At 36.4% G+C, this 21,398-nt stretch overlaps 1 protein-coding gene across 2 annotated transcripts in view; it reads left to right on the top strand.

The window, feature by feature from the left end:
- LOC137406454 (MSL complex subunit 3-like) overlaps positions 1-21,398 on the top strand; it is a 72,117-nt gene that overhangs the window by 10,518 nt on the left and 40,201 nt on the right. For both annotated transcript variants that reach the window (XM_068093040.1, XM_068093039.1), the window contains 6 exons: positions 3,628-3,790; positions 7,323-7,436; positions 8,564-8,685; positions 11,015-11,152; positions 15,580-15,722; positions 19,766-19,920. In XM_068093040.1, the coding sequence (XP_067949141.1) occupies positions 3,628-3,790; positions 7,323-7,436; positions 8,564-8,685; positions 11,015-11,152; positions 15,580-15,722; positions 19,766-19,920 (835 nt within the window). The remainder of the gene's footprint in view (positions 1-3,627; positions 3,791-7,322; positions 7,437-8,563; positions 8,686-11,014; positions 11,153-15,579; positions 15,723-19,765; positions 19,921-21,398) is intronic.

Here is a 21,398-nt window from a genome sequence, read left to right as displayed (position 1 = left end):
ATCAGTTGATAGCATATCTTTCAGTTTGTTGAAGCTCTTTTCTTGTTCAGTGCCCCACTTCCAGGTCTCTCCTTTGCGTGTCAGTTTGTGCAATGGTCCTGTGAGTTGTGACAGATTGGGTATGAACTTGCTGTAGAATTGTGTAGCTCCTAAGAAAGATCTTAGCTGAGTTAAGTCTGTTGGGACTGGCATCTGTTGTACTGCATCTGCCTTCTTTCCTTTAGTGGTTCCCTTTGAAGTGAGTTTGTGTCCCAGATACTCTACTGTAGGTTGAGCAAAACAGCACTTGTCTTTTCTACATCTGAGCCCTCTTTCTTCTAATCTTTGAAGAAGTCGACGTAAGTTTTGTAGATGGCTCTCTGCATTGGCTCCACTCACTAGTATATCATCTAGGTATACTGCTACTCCTGGGAGGTCTTGTGTCAGTTGCTCCATGATTTCTTGAAAATACCCTGGTGCTGAGCTTATGCCAAAGGGCAACCTCTTCTGTAGTAGTACTCCTCGGTGTGTTGATAGTGCTAGTCGTCGTTGACTTTCTGGTGCCAACAATATTTGATTGTAGGCATCTGCTAAATCAATCTTTGTGTAGCAATAGCCTCCACCTAGTTTTCTGATTAGATCTTCTGGTAGTGGGATAGGTTTCCTATGTGTTTCTAGCTGATTATTGATAGTCTTGGAGTAGTCTCCACATACTCTGATCTTCCCTGCAGCTTGATCTGTTGTAGATTTGCGTACAGGTACAACTGGTGTTCCATACTGGTTGAATTGAGTTGGTTCCCATATGCCTTTAGCTACACCTGCTTCGTATGCTTGGTTGAGCTCTTCTGTCAAGGCAATAGGAACTGGTCTGGGTCGGCAGAAGACTGGCTTTGTTGAAGGTTTGAAGTTTATCTCTAGTTCAAAGTTCTTGAGACATCCTAGCTCGTCTTTGAATATTTCTGGAAATTCTTTGCACATCTCCTTACACTTGATTTGTAACCTCCCATCTGGCTAAGGTTCTCTGTGATTGTTGATACAAGGTTCTGTTGTAGCTTGTCATCAATAGAGATGCCTAGTTGCTGTATAGCAGTTCTTCCTAGTAGGTTGAGATCTTGTACAGCACTAATCACAAATGGTAGTCTGACTTCTTTCTGTGCATCCAATTGAGCAGTTAGCTCACATCTGCCAAGCGTCTCTATGAGATGTCCTGAGGCTGATTTGTAGTTAACTGTAGTAGGTTTTAGGTTTGGCTTTCCTAGCTTCTCCCATATTGATTTACAGATGAAGTTGTCACATGCTCCAGTGTCCAGTTCAAGTGTGAAGTTGTCTCCCTCCAGTTTGATGTTTTCAGCAAGTTTCACCATCTTGGTTGATGTGCATTCTATCATCTTTACTGGTTTTTCTGCTGCAGATGATTTCTTTTTCTTGCATGCTCTTTCTATGTGACCTTGTTTAGAACAAAAGTTGCAGGTGGCTGCTTTGAATCTGCAGTCATCCGCTGTATGGTTAGTTCGGTCACATCTGTAGCATAGCTTTCCTCCCTTCTGCTTGTCAGGTGTAGAGTTGTTTTTCTGGATTGGTTTGTATCTTGATTTCTGTTGAGCAACCTTGTTGACTTTAGACGAGTTTCCATAAACTGTCTCTTTGGCAACTTTAGCTGCTTCTTCTGTCTCCTGTGCTACCTGTATAGCTTTGTTGAAGTTGAGTTCATTGTCCTTGACCTTGAAGAGAGATTTGAGAACTGCTTCATTGTTTACAGAGCAGATAAATCTTGTTCTGAGAGCCTCATCTAATGGATCTGTAATGTCTATGAAGGCACATGTAGTTGCATCCTGACGAATTCTGGCAGCTAACTCTTGAATAGTTTCTCCAGGTTTCCTCTGCATGTCACTCCAATACTTGTAACGCTCTCTAACAATGAAGCGCTTAGGGTCATACTGGTCTTTGAGAAATTCCAGTATTTCATCCATGTCGAGGTCGTTGATCTGCTTGGGTGTTGAAAGCTGAGCTGCCATATTACTAAGCTGCTTGTAGAGTGTAGGCTGTTGGTTGGTGAGAAAAGTGCCAGCAATCTTGTCTTGATGAATAGAATTTGCTGCAATGAATGTGTTGAATCTGTCTATGTAATCTGTTAGTAGCTCTGCTGTTGGGTCAAAACCTGGGAAGGCTGGAACAGCGGTTGCAGCTGTTTCTTGTTTCCGTTGTAGGTTTTGTAGTAGTAGCTCCATCAGTTTCTTATTCTCCTCCATTCTTTCATCTTGCTGACGTCTGTATTCCTCTTGTTGCTGCTTGAACTCCTCATGCTGCTGTTGTCTATGCTCTTCTTGCTGCTTTCTCTGCTCCTCTTGCTGCTGTCTCTGGTCCTCCTGCTGCTTCTGCATTAGCTTGATCAGGTCTGCTACTTCTGCCATTGTAGTGGTGCAATTTTGAACAGTTACTCTTGTAATAAACTAGAACTCTTTGTATCGATTTTATCAATGATAAAATCTGAACAAAACTCTTTGTAACTGTTCAAAAGAGAAATCCTTGTCGCCAATTAGCTTCTGTTATGTTTCTGCACAGAAGCAATTAAATAGAGTATTAAATTAGAGAAATGGTTTATTGCACACTCCAGAGACAACTGATTTGATAACAGAAAACCCAAGTATTTATATGTTTGGTCATAGAAAAGCTTTGTAAAAAGCTACAAGCATTATTAATAGCTATAATGAGACAGTACTATATAATATTAGCTTGTATAAAGCTTTAGCTAATAAGCATAATGTTTGTTGGCAAAGTACCAATAATACTTGGCACTTGCATGACACACTGCAGTGCCATTTGACTGCTAATATTGCATTTCTCAACCATCAGTACCCTTTCTTTTTTGACGGGATTTTCTAGTCTAATACATAGTTTAAATAATTTATGGATATAATTTATTGTAATTTATTTAATCAATGGACAGCGAAGGATGTTCTACGCATGAATATTATTAAACATGCTATTTTAATATTTGATATTTAAACGTGATATTTGCCTTTTCAGCCTGGCTGTGGTTTAACATAGCGGTATCTGCTCATTATGTCAAAATATCCAATGAAGAACAAGTTTATATTCGTTGACAGAATTATCTACCTTTATTATGGTTTTTGAACATACGTAGACATGTGACTATATGAATTTACATTGGGGGCTATCAGAATATTGGTAGCGTCTTAATATTTAGTAGGTCAGTCCTTGGGTGCCTAATAAATAGATTACATTTTTTGAGGAGACTTCAAGTAACAAAAAAATTAAAAAAATTTTAGTTGGTCCCATGATTATGATATGACCATCACAGTACATAGCGACTGTTGGTACAGAGTAACTTCACACATCAAAGTTTAATGCTAGTACTATACATAGAGCTACTATACATAAAGCTACTATACATAGAGCTACTATACATAAAGCTAATATACATAGAGCTACTATACATAGAGCTACTATACATAGAGCTACTATACATAGAGCTAGTGTACATAGAGCTGCTATACATAGAGCTACTATTCATAAAGCTACTATACATAGAGCTACTATACATAGAGCTACTATACATAGAGCTACCATACATATTCTGCTATAAAGACAGTTTCGCTAATACTACTCCCCATCTTTGTTACCTAGTGAAGGTGACGAGGAAGAAAAAGCCAAGCTAGCCTCAGCTATTATTCTCCAGTACTACAAAGATAAAAAAATTCGCAAGCTGCCACCTGGACTCACCGCTGCCGAGGACAAGCAACAAATCGAAACTAGTCCTGAGGAGAATCTCCCTCTTATTGAGGTCAAGGTATTGCTCATTGATAGATCATTATTTCATAATATTGGATAGTTTTATTTAAGTTGTTTAAAATTTTATTGGATTGTTTATTAGACTCTATTTAAAGATGTGATAGCATCTGTCATTTATTTTGAAAAAATCATTACGTAGCAGACAATATTATCTTAATCAAGAGTTGTTTCCTCCTGGATCAGTAATTATCAGAAAACAGATTTTAATACTATTATAGCTTAAGATGCGTTTACACCAGGCCTATTCATCGGAGTTGCTTCCTCACTGACCAGGTCAGTTTGGTGTAAAATAGAAAAGGGATGTATAAAAAGGCTGTGTCTCAGTCACCTACACAAAATTGGTAAAATGCTGCATTCAATGTTTGTCCAGTTTTTATGGCCGTCATTGACGGAGTACAACGTGAATTTTTAACGTGACACGCGACCAATTATTTCTCGCAATACTGCCGGATATACGTTAAAATATATCGGTTAAAAATAACATTTATAGAATTTGGCGTGTTTAAACCAGGACGATTTATAATTACTTTAATTAATTAATTTGTAATTAACATAATTATTATGCATACATGAATGTGGTATGTGACTCTCTTTAGTGTTTATGCTGATAAGCGTTTAAATTGGAATGGATATCGATGTTGTATCTCTTTGGCTAAAAACTGTGACACGTTTTCTATAGTCAGAGTTTGAGTTGACTCTGTGTAAAGTTTTTTTTTGCAAAGATGTATTCAAAATCGCAAACTGATTAGAAGCCTTTCCAACTCCGACTCCTTCGATGAATTCACAAATCTGACAAATCGGCCTTGAGTAAACGCACCTTTAGGATACATTATTATCTGCCCTAAATGCTTACGCTACACTTGGTGAAGGAATTTAAGTCTATAACATTCTCACGTCACCTTCAACTTGCTGCTGAATACCATTATGTATTTTTCATGCTTCTCATAGCATCTATAAACTCCTGTTTTGTCTGCGTGGTTGGTTGATGTGGCCTTATTGTAGCGGAGACTGAGACGTCAGAGGGTAGGTGCATCAGGAGATACTCATCGCATGAACTCACATTCTTGTCAACTTTCACTCGGTCTTGTAAAAAGTTCTCATCTGGTTCAAAATCTCACATTTCACTCTGATTATTGCTAATTACTGACAAATGCTTTGACTGTTTTGATCTTTTTTGGTAAAATTTTCACACGAAGAATTAACTTTTAGTAATTGATATAGTGAAATAAGAAGTCTCACAACTACAGAGGCTCAATGTGTGTAAACAGACATAATTGTATTCGGTTTTAGCTGTTTTCACCCAAAGAATCGCAACAGAAAGTCAATATGAGATGCAGTTGGTAAAGCATGGGCACAAAATGACACAGCAGCAAGTTGTGATTGCTTCTGTTTGTCTTTGTTACAACCAATATCATAAGTCACCAGTTTAAAAACCACTGAGTCGATTTTGCCAAAGATTGAAGCATTTCGTACAGTTTTTTGAATATTTCAAAACAATTTTTGTCTCTCTTTACGTCATTAATCTTTGTTACTAATTTTGTAAAAGTTTCACCTTCTTTAATACTCATACTATCTTAGTCTCAGAGCCATACTATCTTAGTCTCAGAGCCATACTATCTTAGTCTCAGAGACATACTATCTTAGTCTCAGAGCCATACTATCTTAGTATGTTTCTGAGACTTTAGCTCAGAGCCATACTATCTTAGTATGTCTCTGAGACTTTAGTCTCAGAGCCATACTATCTTAGTATGTCTCTGAGACTTTAGCTCAGAGCCATACTATCTTAGTATGTTTCTGAGACTTTAGCTCAGAGACATACTATCTTAGTATGTCTCTGAGACTTTAGCTCAGAGCCGTACTATCTTAGTATGTCTCTGAGACTTTAGCTCAGAGCCATACTATCTTAGTCTCAGAGCCATACTATCTTAGTCTCAGAGACATACTATCTTAGTCTCAGAGCCATACTATCTTAGTATGTCTCTGAGACTTTAGCTCTGAGCCATACTATCTTAGTATGTCTCTGAGACTTTAGCTCAGAGCCATACTATCTTAGTATGTTTCTGAGACTTTAGCTCTGAGCCATACTATCTTAGTATGTCTCTGAGACTTTAGCTCTGAGCCATACTATCTTAGTATGTCTCTGAGACTTTAGCTCTGAGCCATACTATCTTAGTATGTCTCTGAGACTTTAGCTCGACATTCTAACAACAGGATGCGTATGTCAATTGTGTTTTCTGTAGCGGTGTTATGCATAGGTAGTTTACTAAGTAAGTATTTCTGCTTATGTTAAATGCTACCGCGTTAATCTATCTACCTATCTACTATGTTATAAAACCTTGATCGTGTAACTTTGTTTGAGACCATCGGACTGAAAAATAATTTAGCCAGTAATTAAAGTGCTTTGTAAAAGATCGCTTTGATTTCGAACCTGTGAGATTTTATCACTGGCACCACTCGCCCGCATTCTAAAGTTGAAGAATAATTTGTACTATAATAGAGTGATGTTCCGTGATATTGACAAACTCTAGAGTTAGTGACGGGTTACAAGAACAGACTCACTACTCCTTATTTAATGTGTAAAATCAAGTCCACTTCTAGCAATGTCAGACTCATTTGGTAATCTTGGAGCTTTCGTTGTCGCTATAAATATCCCACGATCGATCTAATTTAAGACTCAAGAATCTGTCTTTGAATGCATGTCGCCTAATTATTTTTTCTGTACATATTGTAAGATGATAACAATAATTTAGTATAATCTAAAACTCTAATCTTGTTATTTTGTTTAAAAGGAAGCAATTACAGTGATTTGTAAAAAATCGCTTTGATCTGGTCTCGAACCTGTGACATTTGGCGTGGGAGACAAGACACCCTGTCACTTACTCAGCTAAACCGAATTTCATGATTGAAGAATGATGTTTAGTAACATGAAAGTGACTTTCCTTAAGATAAACAATTTCTAGACTGAGGGAAGAGTAATAAGAACAGACGCATCACGGCTTATTTAATGTACAAAATCGGGTCTGCTTCTAGCAATGTCAGGCTCAATTGGTACTCTTACAATTTTCATTTTCTGTATAAATCTGCCACAATCTATATGATTAACTACTCAATAATACGTCTTCATATTCATAAGAACAAATTTTTTCAATGAATGTGTTCATGAATTTTGTCATGAAACATTTTGCTTTAAAAATGGAAGGAATACCAAGCATCAGAGGCTTAGCGCTGATATTTGATTGAAATTCTATTAAATCTTCAATCTTATATCCTGATATTTTTAGATTTTCATCAAGATTTACTTGTACATAACTCTATACGAGAATTCTATTCTAGTTCATATCCATACTATATCTATAGTCATCTATCTATATCTATGGAACTATATTTATACATATCTATAGTTCAAATCATCTTCTATACTTTCGTCAAACATGTCATACTATACTGAGCAAGTACTTGCTCAGTATGGGATGAATTCACAAAAAGTTGTAGTTTCACATTTAGCCTAAGGCTAATGGTGTCATTTATAGTCCGAGAAGCTAGATGATGACAAAGAAGGCGAATTTGAGGTAGATATTGAGCTAGATGAGGAACTCAAGAGAATTTTGGAACAGGATTGCTCAGAGATAAAAAACAAACAGAAGGTGACTCGTTGGATGACTCTCCAAGTATTCAAATGTTAAGATTTTAAAAAAGCTTTTTTGATGAATTTTCTGCCACTCAATTCGTTGATAAAATAAACATGCATGAATACTTTATTATATTGTACTATTATAATATTATACTATTATAATATTATACTATTATAATATTATACTATATTCGCTACGAGTTAATTATTCGCTGATGTATTTATCCTATAGATCTATAACAGTGTTGTATTTACACTGTAGATCTATAACAGTGTTGTATTTGCACTATAGATCTATAACAGTGTTGTATTTGCACTATAGATCTATAACAGTGTTGTATTTGCACTATAGATTTATAACAGTGTTGTATTTACGCTATAGATCTATAACACTGTGTTAGTTACACTATAGATCTATGACACTGTGTTAGTTACACTATAGATCTATAACACTGTGTTAGTTACACTATAGATCTATGACACTTAGTTATTTATGATAAAACTGGCAAACTTATTCTGTGCTTGAAAAATGCTATAATTTTATTGTCTTTTTCCTTTTAAATGTTTCTTTTTTTTGAACATTTATCTGTAAAAAGTTAATGTTGAAGATAAGCTTACACATAATTTCTGAAAGTATTTTTCTATCATTTGCGGTTGTTTTTGATGTTTGAGTTGATCTGATTGCCAGGATGTTTCAAGATTAAAATTGATAAAACTTAATTGCGATTAAAACGCTCAGAAGAAAAACATGTGCAAAATGAAGTCACTAGTTGTTATCAATGTGATAGTTTATCGGCTATTGCATTCAACTTGCATAGTTACGCGTCTCTATTCTGTTGGTCTCGTAGCAACTATGGACGTCATAGTCGCACTTTCTCTCAATCTGAGCGTTTAATCGCCACCAAGTTTTATCAATTTTAATCTTGAAGCATCCTGACAGTTAGATCATCTCAAACATAAAAAAAATCACAAATGATAGAAAAATGCCGCTACTTGACGACAAAGTTGAATAAAATTTTGTGTGAGTTCATCTTTAAGTGAGATTTATCTTAACAAAGTTCCTGTTTTTTGCTTTTAAAATATGCATTCACATTGCTTATATGACTACTAATGCCCTTGCTGTCGGCCTCTATCTTGCAGCTTCTAGTGCACTGCGGCCCCAGCGTCATAGACATCTTTGAGTCGTTTATGAGACACTATGCAAGTTGTCTCCTCTTCGAAAAGCAGCGGAGTGTCAAAGATCATTATAAGCCAGAACAGAGGTGCGAGTATCTCTATATACGAGGGCGATTTAATAAGTAAAGATAATTTTACAATAAGTCAAGTTGTAGTTGAGTTAGGTACTTTATTTTTTTCACCATAACATAATTGCCAGACAAGTCAACACATTTCTGCCATCTTGGTACCAGTTTCTTGATCCCATCTGCATAAAATTCTGCAGATTGCCTTCGTAACCGTTCGCTCACAGTAGCTTTGACCTCGTCGTGAGTCTCCATATGGATCACTCTGGTATAGGACTTTAGAGCACCAAAGAGATGATAGTCAGAAGGTGCAAGATCAGGGCTGTAAGGTGGGTGGTCCAACAGTTCCCAACCTAGTTGGTTTATGATCTCAATGGTTCGAGTGGCAGTGTGGGGCCTTGCATTGTCTTGGTGGAGAATGACGCCACGAGATTGCATGCCTCTTGTCTTATTCTTAATGTCCTTCTTGACTTGCTGTAGCAGTTGGCAGTAATTTTCACTGTTTACTGTGGTTTCCTGCTCAAGAAAGCTTACTGTAATGGGGCCTCTCACATCCCAAAACACTGTCAACATCACTTTCTTGACACTTCTCTGTACTCTGAACTTCTTTGTGCTTTGTGACAGGAGATGATGGGTGTTTCCACCTCAATGACTGCTGCTTTGACTCTGGCTCATAGTGAGCCACCCAGGTCTCATCACAAGTCTGTTTAAAAAGGAATCACCTTCTTTTTTAACCCTGTCCAGGTTCTTCCTAGACATTTCCAATTGCTTAGCTTTGTTAGCATCACTGAGCATTTTGGGTACCCACCTGCAGCACACCTTTGAGTACCCAAGATTTTCATGAAGAATGGAATGCACTGTTCCAATGGAGATGCTCAATGATTCAGCAATTTCCTCTACCTTTATCCTCCTGTTTGCTCTGACAAGCTTGTCCACAGCCTCCAAATTGGATGGTGTGGCTGCCTCTTTTGGCCTGCCTGACCTTGGTTCATCCTCAATAGAGATCCTTCCTTAAAACTGCTAGCCCATTTGAAAACTCTGTTTTGGTTTAAACAACTGTCACCATATTGAGCTTTCATTTTCCTATAAATGTCACTTGGTCTGACTCCTTCATTTGACAAAAATCTTATTACAGCTCTCTGTTCAACATGTGAGCAAATTTCAAGAGGGGAAGCCATTTTGAAATAGTCTCCAAAAGAATATATAGCGTCAAAGTTATTGAAAAAAATTACAGTGTGAAGACAACACCTAAAAGAACAGAACTCTAAAAAATTATGCATGTATCACAATAATATTCTAACTTATAAGGAAATTATCTTTACTTATCGAATCACCCTCGTAGTTGTGTAGATTAGTTGCCTAATAGGATGAGACAGTTTTTATGTTTGACTAGCAAAGTACTGAGATTACTGACTAGCATGGCAGCTGGTAGAAAGTAATTGGATTAAAGAAATATTTAATTTTTTTTCATTTAAATTCACTGTTTTACTGAGAAGAGATCTTTAATGTTCCAAATTAGTAACAACAAGATAATTGCCCTGCATTGCCCAGGTAGTAGAAATTAGTAACAATTAGGGATAGTTCTGAGATCACTGTGATTAACTAAAATTAGGGCTTCTTTTGACATCTTCACATTACATAACTAGATTGGTTCCTAGTAAGGTGTTTATATGCTTGTTGATGTCGTAAATGATTCGTAAATCATTATTCTATATATATAAATCTCAATTTTTGTCCATCTGTCTGTCCATCTGTCTGTCCAGCTATAGCGATAAAGTTTTAAGAACGAGAAATCTGCTGTGAGCTGGATTTAAACTCACAACCTCCAGCTCTGCAGAGAACTATTTATTCAATACACTATAAACTGTCCAACTTGCTATACCATGTAATACATTTGGCACATACTTGGAACACATGCCAATTTTTCATGGCTTTACGTCAAACACTGCAGCTAGCATTATGTGTAAAGCCATACTAGAAGGAAAATCCGTGAAGCCTTACCAGAAGAAAATGCATGCTCCTAAATGAAGGAAAATGCTTAAACTCATATAGCCAACAAGACTATTGTAATCAGTATAGATCTGTTGTAGGCACTACAGCAGGTATGGTATGCATTAGACAGGAACGCAGTGAACATAAATAGCACAGTTCACTGAAATAAATGAACACCGTGATTTAAATGTCAAAATGCTAAATGTTGATGTTGAATATGTTGATTAAAAGTTAATTTTCTGTCCTAAAAACCTTTTTTTATTAAAAACGTGCAACGTCAGGCATCCAGCGAGTACATATACATGTATTCAGCTGCCCGCGAGACAGAATGTAGCAACTCATATGTGTACTGTTTTAGAATCGCACTTACGAAAGAAGTACTAGAAGGCCTAAGATGCCTATTTGATACACTGCTCCCAACCAATCTTCTTTACAATGAGGAGTTGCCTGCTCATGAGACATTTCAGCATACAGGATCATTCCCTGAAAATCTGCAGTGAGTAGTATTTCTGGCATCGACATTTTGGACTGGCCTAAGCCAAGAAAGGTTTTTTAAGTAACTCAAAACATGGTGTGCATCGTTGACTAACCCAAAACAGGTTCAATCACAAGAAATATTTGCTATGGTCAGAATAAGGAAAACGATTATACTAAAATACGAGTAGATTTTACATGTATATTATTATATTACTATTATATATACATACATACATATTGTTATGTTTCTCAATAACTTGAAGTCTATGTGGTTAGTTCAAAGGTTTAAAATACTGAGTCCTTCCAGTGTTTGAATAACAGTTGTAGTTTATTCGTAACTTGAGATTAGACTGATGAGTACGGAATGTGATTTAATTTATATAGCAATTTGTTAGTTTTATAGCTAGAAAAAGCATAAGTATCAAAAAGCTTTAATGAATGATAAAACTAGAAATTCCCCTGTCATACAGCCCACGACCAAAGGGATATTGGAAAAAAAGAAAGGGTACTGCTGGTTTAGAAATGCAATATTAGCAGTCAAATGGCACTGCAGTGCAATAGGATAACTGCAATGGTAGCTGTAATGTACTGGGTGTTATTATGTACAACAAACAGCAATAATGAAAGGAAAAGATTATATGCTTATAACTCTCCCCTGCATTAGGAGAAATGCAATATTAGAAGTAAAATGGAAGCTGCTGTGTAATATACACAGTTTGAAAGTTGGTTGTGTTGAATGTAGAATGGTTTCGACAGCGATCTGTATCAGAAAGCAAGCATTAGCATTCACGTGTGTCTGGAAGTTTTGTGCAAACTGGAGCAAAATGAAGAAATGGGTCATGATCACAGAAACCATAGTTAAATCGGGTGTGTGAGATTTAGTTATCTACACTAGCAGAAGGAGAAAATTCTCAGTTATTTTGCAAACAAGACTTGATTCTAGCTTAATTACAGCAGATTTTATGGTCAATAGAATGAATGCATGTTTACCATTAGTGCGAAAACATAGTTCTGAGAAAACTGGTGTTAAAGTTTGAGAAACGAAAACCAATGCACAATTTTGTTTACCTTTCAAAATGTCATAGCAACCAATATCAATAATTTGTAATATTTATTTAGATTTCTGTATTTATATCCAAAAAATTATGCTGAAGTTAAAAATCTAAACAGATTTTAGTTGGTTGTCATAGAAGTAACTGTATATCTATAAGAAAATGTAGACCTATTACTTAATTTTGCAGATATTAAAAACGGCTTGGCAGTACCGCGATATTGGGCACAGCCGTAGTATCATCAACAAAATCTTTAGAAAAATAATAACAGTGACATATTGCACACCATCGGTCACTATATACTTCGATCTTGTAAATTCGGATCGTTGTTCTTATAATTAAATCTTATAATAATCTTATAGAATCGAATAATTATTCTTATAATTAAATATTGTAATAATCTTATAAGAATCGCTAAGAAAATATCATCGTCATTTCCTTTACTTTCACTGCTTTTGACATCAGTTGAAATACTTAAGTACTCCTAAGTGTCCAAAATGTCAAAGTTATCTTTAAAATCGGCAAAAAAGAAACGATTACTTTTCAGTAGTTCTACGTTAATTACAGAAACCTTCGGCAATTGGACAATACCATAGACTGGTGAAATGTGCACGTTCTTCTCGTGAAATGCGCACGGCTTTTTGGTTCTACTATCTGTCGCACGGCTTTATCAGCGTTTTGTTGGCCGGTCTTAATTTTGATTAAAAAAGGTTTGTCAGGTTTTAATGGCGATTTTAGGCCAAATTATTCTTTGTAGTTATGTATAATCCGATCAGATGGGTAAGTTTTAGGATATTGTTGACACTTTTAAAAGACTTGCTAACTTATTTAAATAGGTTTATATGTGTTTTGTATCATTATTATACTTAAACGACTCCACGGAAAAATGATTAAACATTTCGAATGGATTTCGGTACAAGGGTTTGGGTATAGCCGATGATGGATAATTTTTGGGAGTTGTGTGCACATATGCATTTATCATAAAGCTCCCAAACACTCGCTTCGCTCGTGTTTGGTCGTGGGAATATATTCTTGAGCTTTCCAATAATAGAATAATTGTTTTCTTTGCTTTCAAGTATCTCAACACATATAAAACCTCTAATTGAATGCCACTTCTATTTGAACGCCCCCTCTATTTGACTGCCACGATAGAAGGGTTGAAAAAAATAGAGCTCCACCCTTTAGTTGAATACCACTTCTATTTGACTGTCATTTTGACATTCTTTAATTTTCACGAACCCATAATAGAAAGTGATTAATAGAAATGCGTCCACAAAACACTTCTACTGATCACCGATGTAACTACTAATGAATCGATTACATCAATGACAATTAATGCTTTCGTGGTTGCTGTTCATATCGAAATCCGCTTTCTAACTCCAAAGTTTACAGCCTTTTCTATAAAACCATAGAAATAATTAATAACTGCATCTTTCTAATAGTAGTTACTCGTTTAACGCATTCTGGGTACTTCGGCGTTTGTGAAAAACGGTTTACAATTATGACGGAATATGTAGTACTATTTTCAGATTATAACTTGTGCTAAGGGCACATGCGCCTAAAAGTTTATCATTATTTTCAAAAAAAGTATTTTAAATAGCTATGCATAAAAGTTTTGCTATGCTAAAAAAATTGTTTAATTTTACTATCGACTAGTTCAGCAATGCAGAAGAAGAGTTGAGGTCAGAAGACCCTGTGGAAGGTATTGAACAGCCAGAACATGAAATGATTTCATACAAAAGCAACAATCAGAACCCAACCTGGCGAGCAAACGATGCAAATACTTTTGCGTCAAAAATGTTAATTTTCGTTTTTGCATGTATTATAATTATAGTTTTTATGTCACTTGTCCTTAAATATACAGTATGTTTGTAGCATTTGGTAGGCTATTATTATTATATAACTTATAAGCTTAGCGATTATCTAAACTCGGCTTACAATTGATCGACAGTTATAATTCCTCTTTTATTGCACATAAATAGCCAGATTTGACTGCAAACTGTTGCAAACATATTAATGAGTGCAATGAGTTTTCATGCAACACTGTTAGATATAGTTATAAAATAAAAATATGCCTTCAAATTTCGAATTAAATAAAAAAACTGAAAGCTCCAACAAATTGCAACGCAGGTTGTAAGATCATCGTAGGTCAATTGCAAGCGAGATATATCAACTGATAGAGATATAACTCAGCCCCCCAATGCCTATTTATTTTAAGAACTACGAGGAGTTGGCTAAGTTATAGCCAATTTATAACCCAATTGGGTTAATGTCGCTCCGCTCAAAGGTGAATGCAAAATATAAGCGGCATTCATTTCACCCGTAAGATGGTTAAATTTAGCTTTCCAAAATTCTGACGAGCTATTTGAAAAATACAAAACCACCCTCTATTTGAGCATCACCTCTAATAAAACGCCACTACACGAGAAAGGTTGAAAAATAGAATGCCATGGTGCTCAAATAGAGGTTTTACGGTAAGAATATGCACTACAATTTGTTTCTTGATTTTGCAATTATCAGACGCTAGGAAATGATAGCATTTTTATGGCACAGTAATTTTATGCATGCTTAATCGGTTAATGTTTGTCAGTGTTTCACACTGGAACTAAAACGTTGTCTCCGTTTAAGACTTGAATAAAGCAAAAAATAGAGTAAACTGCAGTTGTTGTAGTAACTCATCAGATTAAATGCGACTAAACTATTTTATGATCTCAAAAAGTTAAGATCTCTCCAGGTGTTATTTTTTCTATTTTTAACCATTGCCATTTTCACAAAATAAACAATATAACCAAGCTCGCAGTAGAGGGATAGATTGAAAATTACATCGAGTATTTGTCCCGTTAAATATAAGATTGAGCGTATTTTATTTGCCAGTGCTCGTACACTGGCAGTCCAGTGCGCTGTGAGAGATTGTCAAGTGTAATAACTATACATACAAATATTCTGAAAGGTCAGGAGTTGGTCAATTCGCTTAGCTGTTAGAGTGTCGGTCTACCATGCTGAAAGCCACAAGTTTGAATCCATGTAGATGAAATCTTTTTTTTTTCTCCAAACATGGCTTTTACTAAAGTGAAGATGTGGCTGACCAGTGCATACAGTTTTAGGCTTTTTGGTTCTTAAGTCAGGAAAAACTTTTTTGTGGTCGCTGTTATGGCGCATCTCTTCCTGTTTTATTGTATCTCTTTGCATTAGGCAGTTGCCATAGCTCCTTTTAGTTCTGTTGGATTATAATAAGTAGTAAAAAATGTTTTTTTCTCTAGTCGTTGTTTTTACTTTTATCATCACATTTTGCATTCCCTTCAAGGTACCTGTAGGGTACATGCAAGGTACGTTTGCCTTCATCTGCGTCTCTGGGCGTCAGTCAGCTAGAAAGAAATACATCTGTGTTTTTTAGATGCACTCCAGAACCGATACGGCGGCAGACGAGATCATCCAAAACGGAAACTCCTCTGCATTCAGAAATTGTTAGTTCTTCTCAGGAGCGGCAGCGGTCAGCCAGTGATGCATCTAAAGCTCGCGCTACTGCTCATCAATTGAGTAAGTGCCTGTATCTCTCTCTCAGCATTCATCTATGCATGTTCACCCTCTAACAATGCTACAAAGCATTGTTTGCTTGTATTTGAGAGTTGTCTCCACAATGAGTTTGCTGACAAGACAACTTCGAATTGTCATTATTCCTTTAGCAGCAATAATCATGCGCAATTGCAGTGTGAATCCCGGTCAACATATCGGTCAACATATCGTAACTCTCTAGTCTCTTAATTAGGGAGTGTACTGGTCTTGCACTCGGAATTCAGCAACAATCAAGATTGCATCATAATTGTTTCAAATGGATTCCAGATTGCTTCTAGTGCCAGCCTAGTATACTAGTAGTTCCCAGAGGGTTGTAGCGATACGTTTGGCTCTCTGCTATTCGTTGGCCAGCGAAGAGCATTCGCATTACTCAAAAGTCAACGACTAGCCATATTGTCTCATAGAATTACTTCTCATGATTTATTAGTCAACGATTATATCAGGAACATTAGCTGGATGCTTCTCATAAGGATATCATTTGAATATAAATGATGTCACAATTTTAGCTTAACGCTGCCGCAACTTAGTTAAATGCTGTCGTGCCCACTCTCAGCGCTGTCATTGCTACTTTTGTACTCAGCTAAGTACTACAAGCAAAGTAGCTACTCCTATAAAGTGTAAAGTAATTTCTTTGTTTAGCCAAATTTGGATTGTCTCCTTTTTGTACGACAGACTAGCATACGAGAGCTGCTGACCATGCAGTATTTTTACATATCGCTGCAGTAAAATATACTAGTTGTTCTTTTCTCATATTTCTTGGTCAAGTGAAAGTAGGAATTTTGCAATTTTTGTTTATATAATGTTTAAATTTGCTTCATAAAAATGATAAAAGTGGATCAAATATAAAATTTGTTTACATGTTGAGATGTTACAATAGCCATACAACATAGCATAAGTTCTTGAGTGATTTTCAACTTAGAGGTTTGTAGCATAGCACCCCATTTTTTATAAGTATTGACAATTCATTATTTTCTCAAGATGATGTTATTATAAACAAATTCTGTCAAGACATTGGATTTACAAGATAGTTTAGTTTGCTCGTTTGCCTAATGGTTAAAACATTATTCTACGAGTAGCATTTGTATCAACACAAAGTGTTTGTCTCATAGTCATTTTCACACATATCTTTCACCTGTAAGTTTTTGATTTTATTTTTATTTGATTTTCTTGTATTTTATTTATACAGTTTACTAGTCGCAGTTGCTCAAATAGATGTTGATCGTCCAAACAAGTTTAAAAAAGAACTTGCGCAAAACTTCAGTAGGTTGTATCAGAAGGTATCGATATTTGTCTATCATTTGGGATTGTTTTTTATGTTTGAGGTGATCTGACTGGCAGAATGTTTCAAGATTAAAATCAACTAAACTTGATCACGGTTAAAATGCTCAGATCAAGCGTATGTTCGAATATGATGTCTATAGTTGCAAAGAGACTGACGGAATAGAGACGCATAACGCGGCAACTTTGAGGAACACGGTTCACATAGCTTATAGCTGTATATTTTAGCCTATATCATCCGCACATTGTGATTAAAAGTTTTGGTGGTAAACAAGAATTACTAATTTTAAAAAACGAACCGATAACCGAAAATTACAAACCAAATGTAATAACCGATATCAACTACAGTGACAATAGCAACTAGTGATGTCATTTCGCATGTATTTTTCTTTTGAGCGTTTTAACCATCGATCAAGTTGTGTCGAATTTAATCTTGAAACCTCTTGAGAGTCAGACCATTTTAGACATCAAAACAGTCTCAAATATTGGAAAAATACCGATACTTTTTGGTAAAACCTACTAAAATTTTGTGCAAGTGTATCTCCAAAGCCAGAAAGCTCTTGTCTCAAAGGTCATTCACCTAGGCATGTAGTCTTTGCGTGTGTTTATGCTGTCGGACCGCAAGATCCACATCATAATATTATCCCACTTTCTAACCTAATCAGTGAATGGAAGCATGCTCTTTTTGCTTTGATCGTCTTAGATGACTGCAGGGTGTCTAAAGCTGTCACCATCTTTATCTGCAAGTTGTGTTCATATTGTTAGTCTAGGCTTCTCTCCAACGTCTAGTGCCTGTCACTTGATGCATCTACGCATGAGTTGATGGTTTCTCTATAGTAGAAGAAGTTTATGTAATACTCAGTAGTCTTATTTCAGTAAACTATTAAAACTATTAGTTTCCCATTGGGCTATTTTTAGCAGGTGCTTGCAGGTGCCTCGACGCCTGCCATGCTTTCCTTCGAGAGACAGTTTTGCTTCTGCTTTAACCATCAATTCGTTTATCATTTCCTCTTGGCAGTTTTGGCAGCTTTCAGATCTTGATGGCTCATTTATAGCCCTATGCCCTCGTAATCTCCTTAAATGATTGCTTGTGTGAAGGGCAACTGCATGCCATGCTTCAGAAGGATTCTTATATATGACCACTCTTCAGGGCAGCGCGCTGCTTCTCCGCGATGATGTTCGTGAATCGTTTTAAACCATCATGTAGCTTTAAACTGTTCATTCTTGACCTGTTTCCTGCAGTCTGTTTAATTTTTAACCTGTTGTGCAGAAGTCCTGAGGGGGTATATGGTATGTAACCTTAAAGCTAAAGTAACAGCATTCCTAAATACTTTCATATTGTATGTAACTGTATCAACATAAATGTAACTTTGCCATTCGTTCAATTTTTAAGCCTCATCAGTGCAGCGCAGAGCTGGCAAGGGAAATAAATCCCATTGCCAATGAGAGTTGACTTCCTACCAAGTTTCCTTACAGACTTTGAAAAAAGTCTATATATATAAATTACAAGATTTATTATTATCATACTTTTACACACACCAAATATATATGTATATATATATATATATATATATATATATATATATATATATATATATATTTGGTGTGTGTAAAAGTATGATAATAATAAATCTTGTAATTTATTAATTACCCGAGTGTAATTAATAAATCACACTTGGGTTATCCAGGGACCGGAGAATTATATATATGCATATATATAATTCTCCGGTCCCTGGATAACTCAAGTATGATTTATTAATGTAGACTAAAATTACCGTAAAACCTCTAATTGAACGCCGCCTCTATTTGACAGCCACTATGGTAGAAGGGTTGAAAAATAGGTTTATAGCATAGTATTTGATAGCATTATTGCGGTAATCTGATCTTACAATGGATCGACGCTCGTAACTCCTCTTTTATTGCACATAAAAATTAGTTTTGGCAGCAAACTGGAGCAAACATCAATGAGTGCAATAAGCTTTTATGCAACATTGTTAAATATAAAATAAAATGTCTTCAAATTTAGAAAGAAATAAAATTTGGTAGCTCAAACAAATTGCAAAGCAGGAAAAAGGCTATAATGTCATTGCAGGTTAATTGCAAGCAATAGATATCAACTGGTAGAGATATTTCTCGGCTGTTCAATGCATATTTATTTAGAGACTTTTGACAAGTTGAAGGTAAGTTAGCAGATTTATTGCATCCAAAAGGTTAATGTCGCTCCACCTGAAGGATATGGTGAAATATAGGCGACATTCGCTTTGGCCGTAAAAGGGCTAAATTCTTTTTGGCCGTAAAAGGGCAGAATCTTTCCAAAGTTCTGACAGGCCATTTGAAAAATACAACGCCAGCCTCTATTTGACCGCCACCTCTATTTGACCGCCACAATAGAGGAAGGGTTGGAAAATAATACATCATGGCGTTCACTTATTGGTTTGATGGTAATCTTAAAACTGAGTGGTAGTGTAAAATAATTAATTTTTTAATTAAGCTTTAATTTGTATGACTGTTGGTATGATCCAATGTAATATCAGTACTATTGTGTGATCCAATGTAATATCAGTACTATTGTGTGATCCAATGTAATATCAGTACTATTGTGTGATCTGAGAGCTTGTGTGAGATTAGATTTATACATATGCATCTTTCCACGTAATTGGGTGACTTTTTGTGTTTACAAGTCAGCCAATGCGTGTTCACATTCTATATGTCCTCTTATTGCGTTACAGTGGCGAGGTTGGAAGGAAGCCGCGAAAACTCTATTGAATGTTCAGCAAGCAAAAAACAAAGGCTGGCCCCCCACCTGCAATCAAATATTCATAACTCGACGAGTGGGAGGTCGACTCCTACTCACAACCTTCAGGCAGAGTTATTTATGAAGGAGGTAAAATATTGATGATCTAGTCAGAAATAGAGTGATCGGTAAAGGTGGAAGCTGCGCAGGCAGATATTTAGCCTCAGCGTTTGATTAAGTGTGTTAAGCCGGGTTCCCATATACGCCGCAAGCATCGGCCACAGCACCGGCCACAGCACCGGCGACAGCACCGGCGACAGCACCGCAGGGCTATCAGCGATGAAATGTGAACCTACACGCCGAGTATCGCCGGTAGTTGCCGGCGATCAACGCAAGAGTTCAGCGCTGTTCAACTTTCGCTGAAATCCGCAGGCAAAACCTTCCTGAAATGCATTGTTTAGGTGAAAGTCAGCATTTTCGAAACAGCAAGGCGAGAAAACATTTTTTGTGCGATTATTAGCGATGCAACCTTATGTGAAGAGAAGCCGCCGAGCCTAGCGTCACAAGTGTTTTGCTGCGCAAGATTACCGCCGGGGTCTCGCAGCGGATATGGGAACGAGGCTTTAGTGTCTGTTCAGAGTAGTTTTGCAGTTCTCACTTCCTATTGGCTAATTTATGCAACTGTCTCATTTATTGTTTTTGAAAGTTATCAATAACAAAGCTAGAGCTTCACAAAATCACCAGACGTTTCAGCATTATAAATTGGCAATATTGAATCACGATATATCGTGAATGTCTATTTATAGATGATTTGCAATATATTGCAATATTATTATGGAAAAAGAACTCTTAAGTTTTTGTTAACATTTATTTGTATATTTTAACTTAAAAAGACAGTTTTGGGTTCGTGGTAATTAGAAGCATTTAATTCATGTGCATGAAAGGCCATGGAATGAGCTTAGTATAAGACTAGAAGACCCTGTGCGTTATTGTTCTAACTCTGAAAATCATGAAAATCATCAGGGGTGAGATAAATCACTGTTACACGATTATATCATTTCTAAAATTGACGACATCTTTCTAAAAAGGTAGCGATTATTGAACCGGAGACCTTCAAAATCGCTGCCAAACAATTATGTTGTAAAGCCTTAATAAACACATTGGGGAGGGAGGATACGCCTGCCATACATTGCTGATTTATCATGTATAATTTTTTTGAATGGTCAACTTCATCAAGAGATATACACTCACTACGAATCTTAACTATAAGAACCGTATCCATCCGTATGTTTGAAGCAATGCTCAGAGCGTTAAGAAAAATTAATGGAACGCACGGAAATCAAAACAAGATCTTCAGATACCGACTACTGCGCCAGGCTGTATGGTAGAATAATTGTGCATGTAGCTATTCCACATGATGATCTCTCACGGCACACAGAACTGCCATCGTACTAGCAATGTGTAACAGAATAGCGTATGTGTTGGGATCATCATAAAGAAGGCATGCCTGGGGGGGTTCCGTTGTGCCTGTCGAACCTTGGCTTCCTAAAATGTTAGCTTGTTCACCAACTTATTAAAACTATTAATAGGAGATGCCCATTCACCTGGCAGCTGGGTCACTGCATGCT

Source organism: Watersipora subatra, chromosome 10, assembly GCF_963576615.1.
Source record: "Watersipora subatra chromosome 10, tzWatSuba1.1, whole genome shotgun sequence".
NCBI lineage: Eukaryota > Metazoa > Bryozoa > Gymnolaemata > Cheilostomatida > Watersiporidae > Watersipora > Watersipora subatra.
Note: the sequence above shows the minus strand (reverse complement) of the source record. Positions and strands in the feature narration are given on the sequence as shown.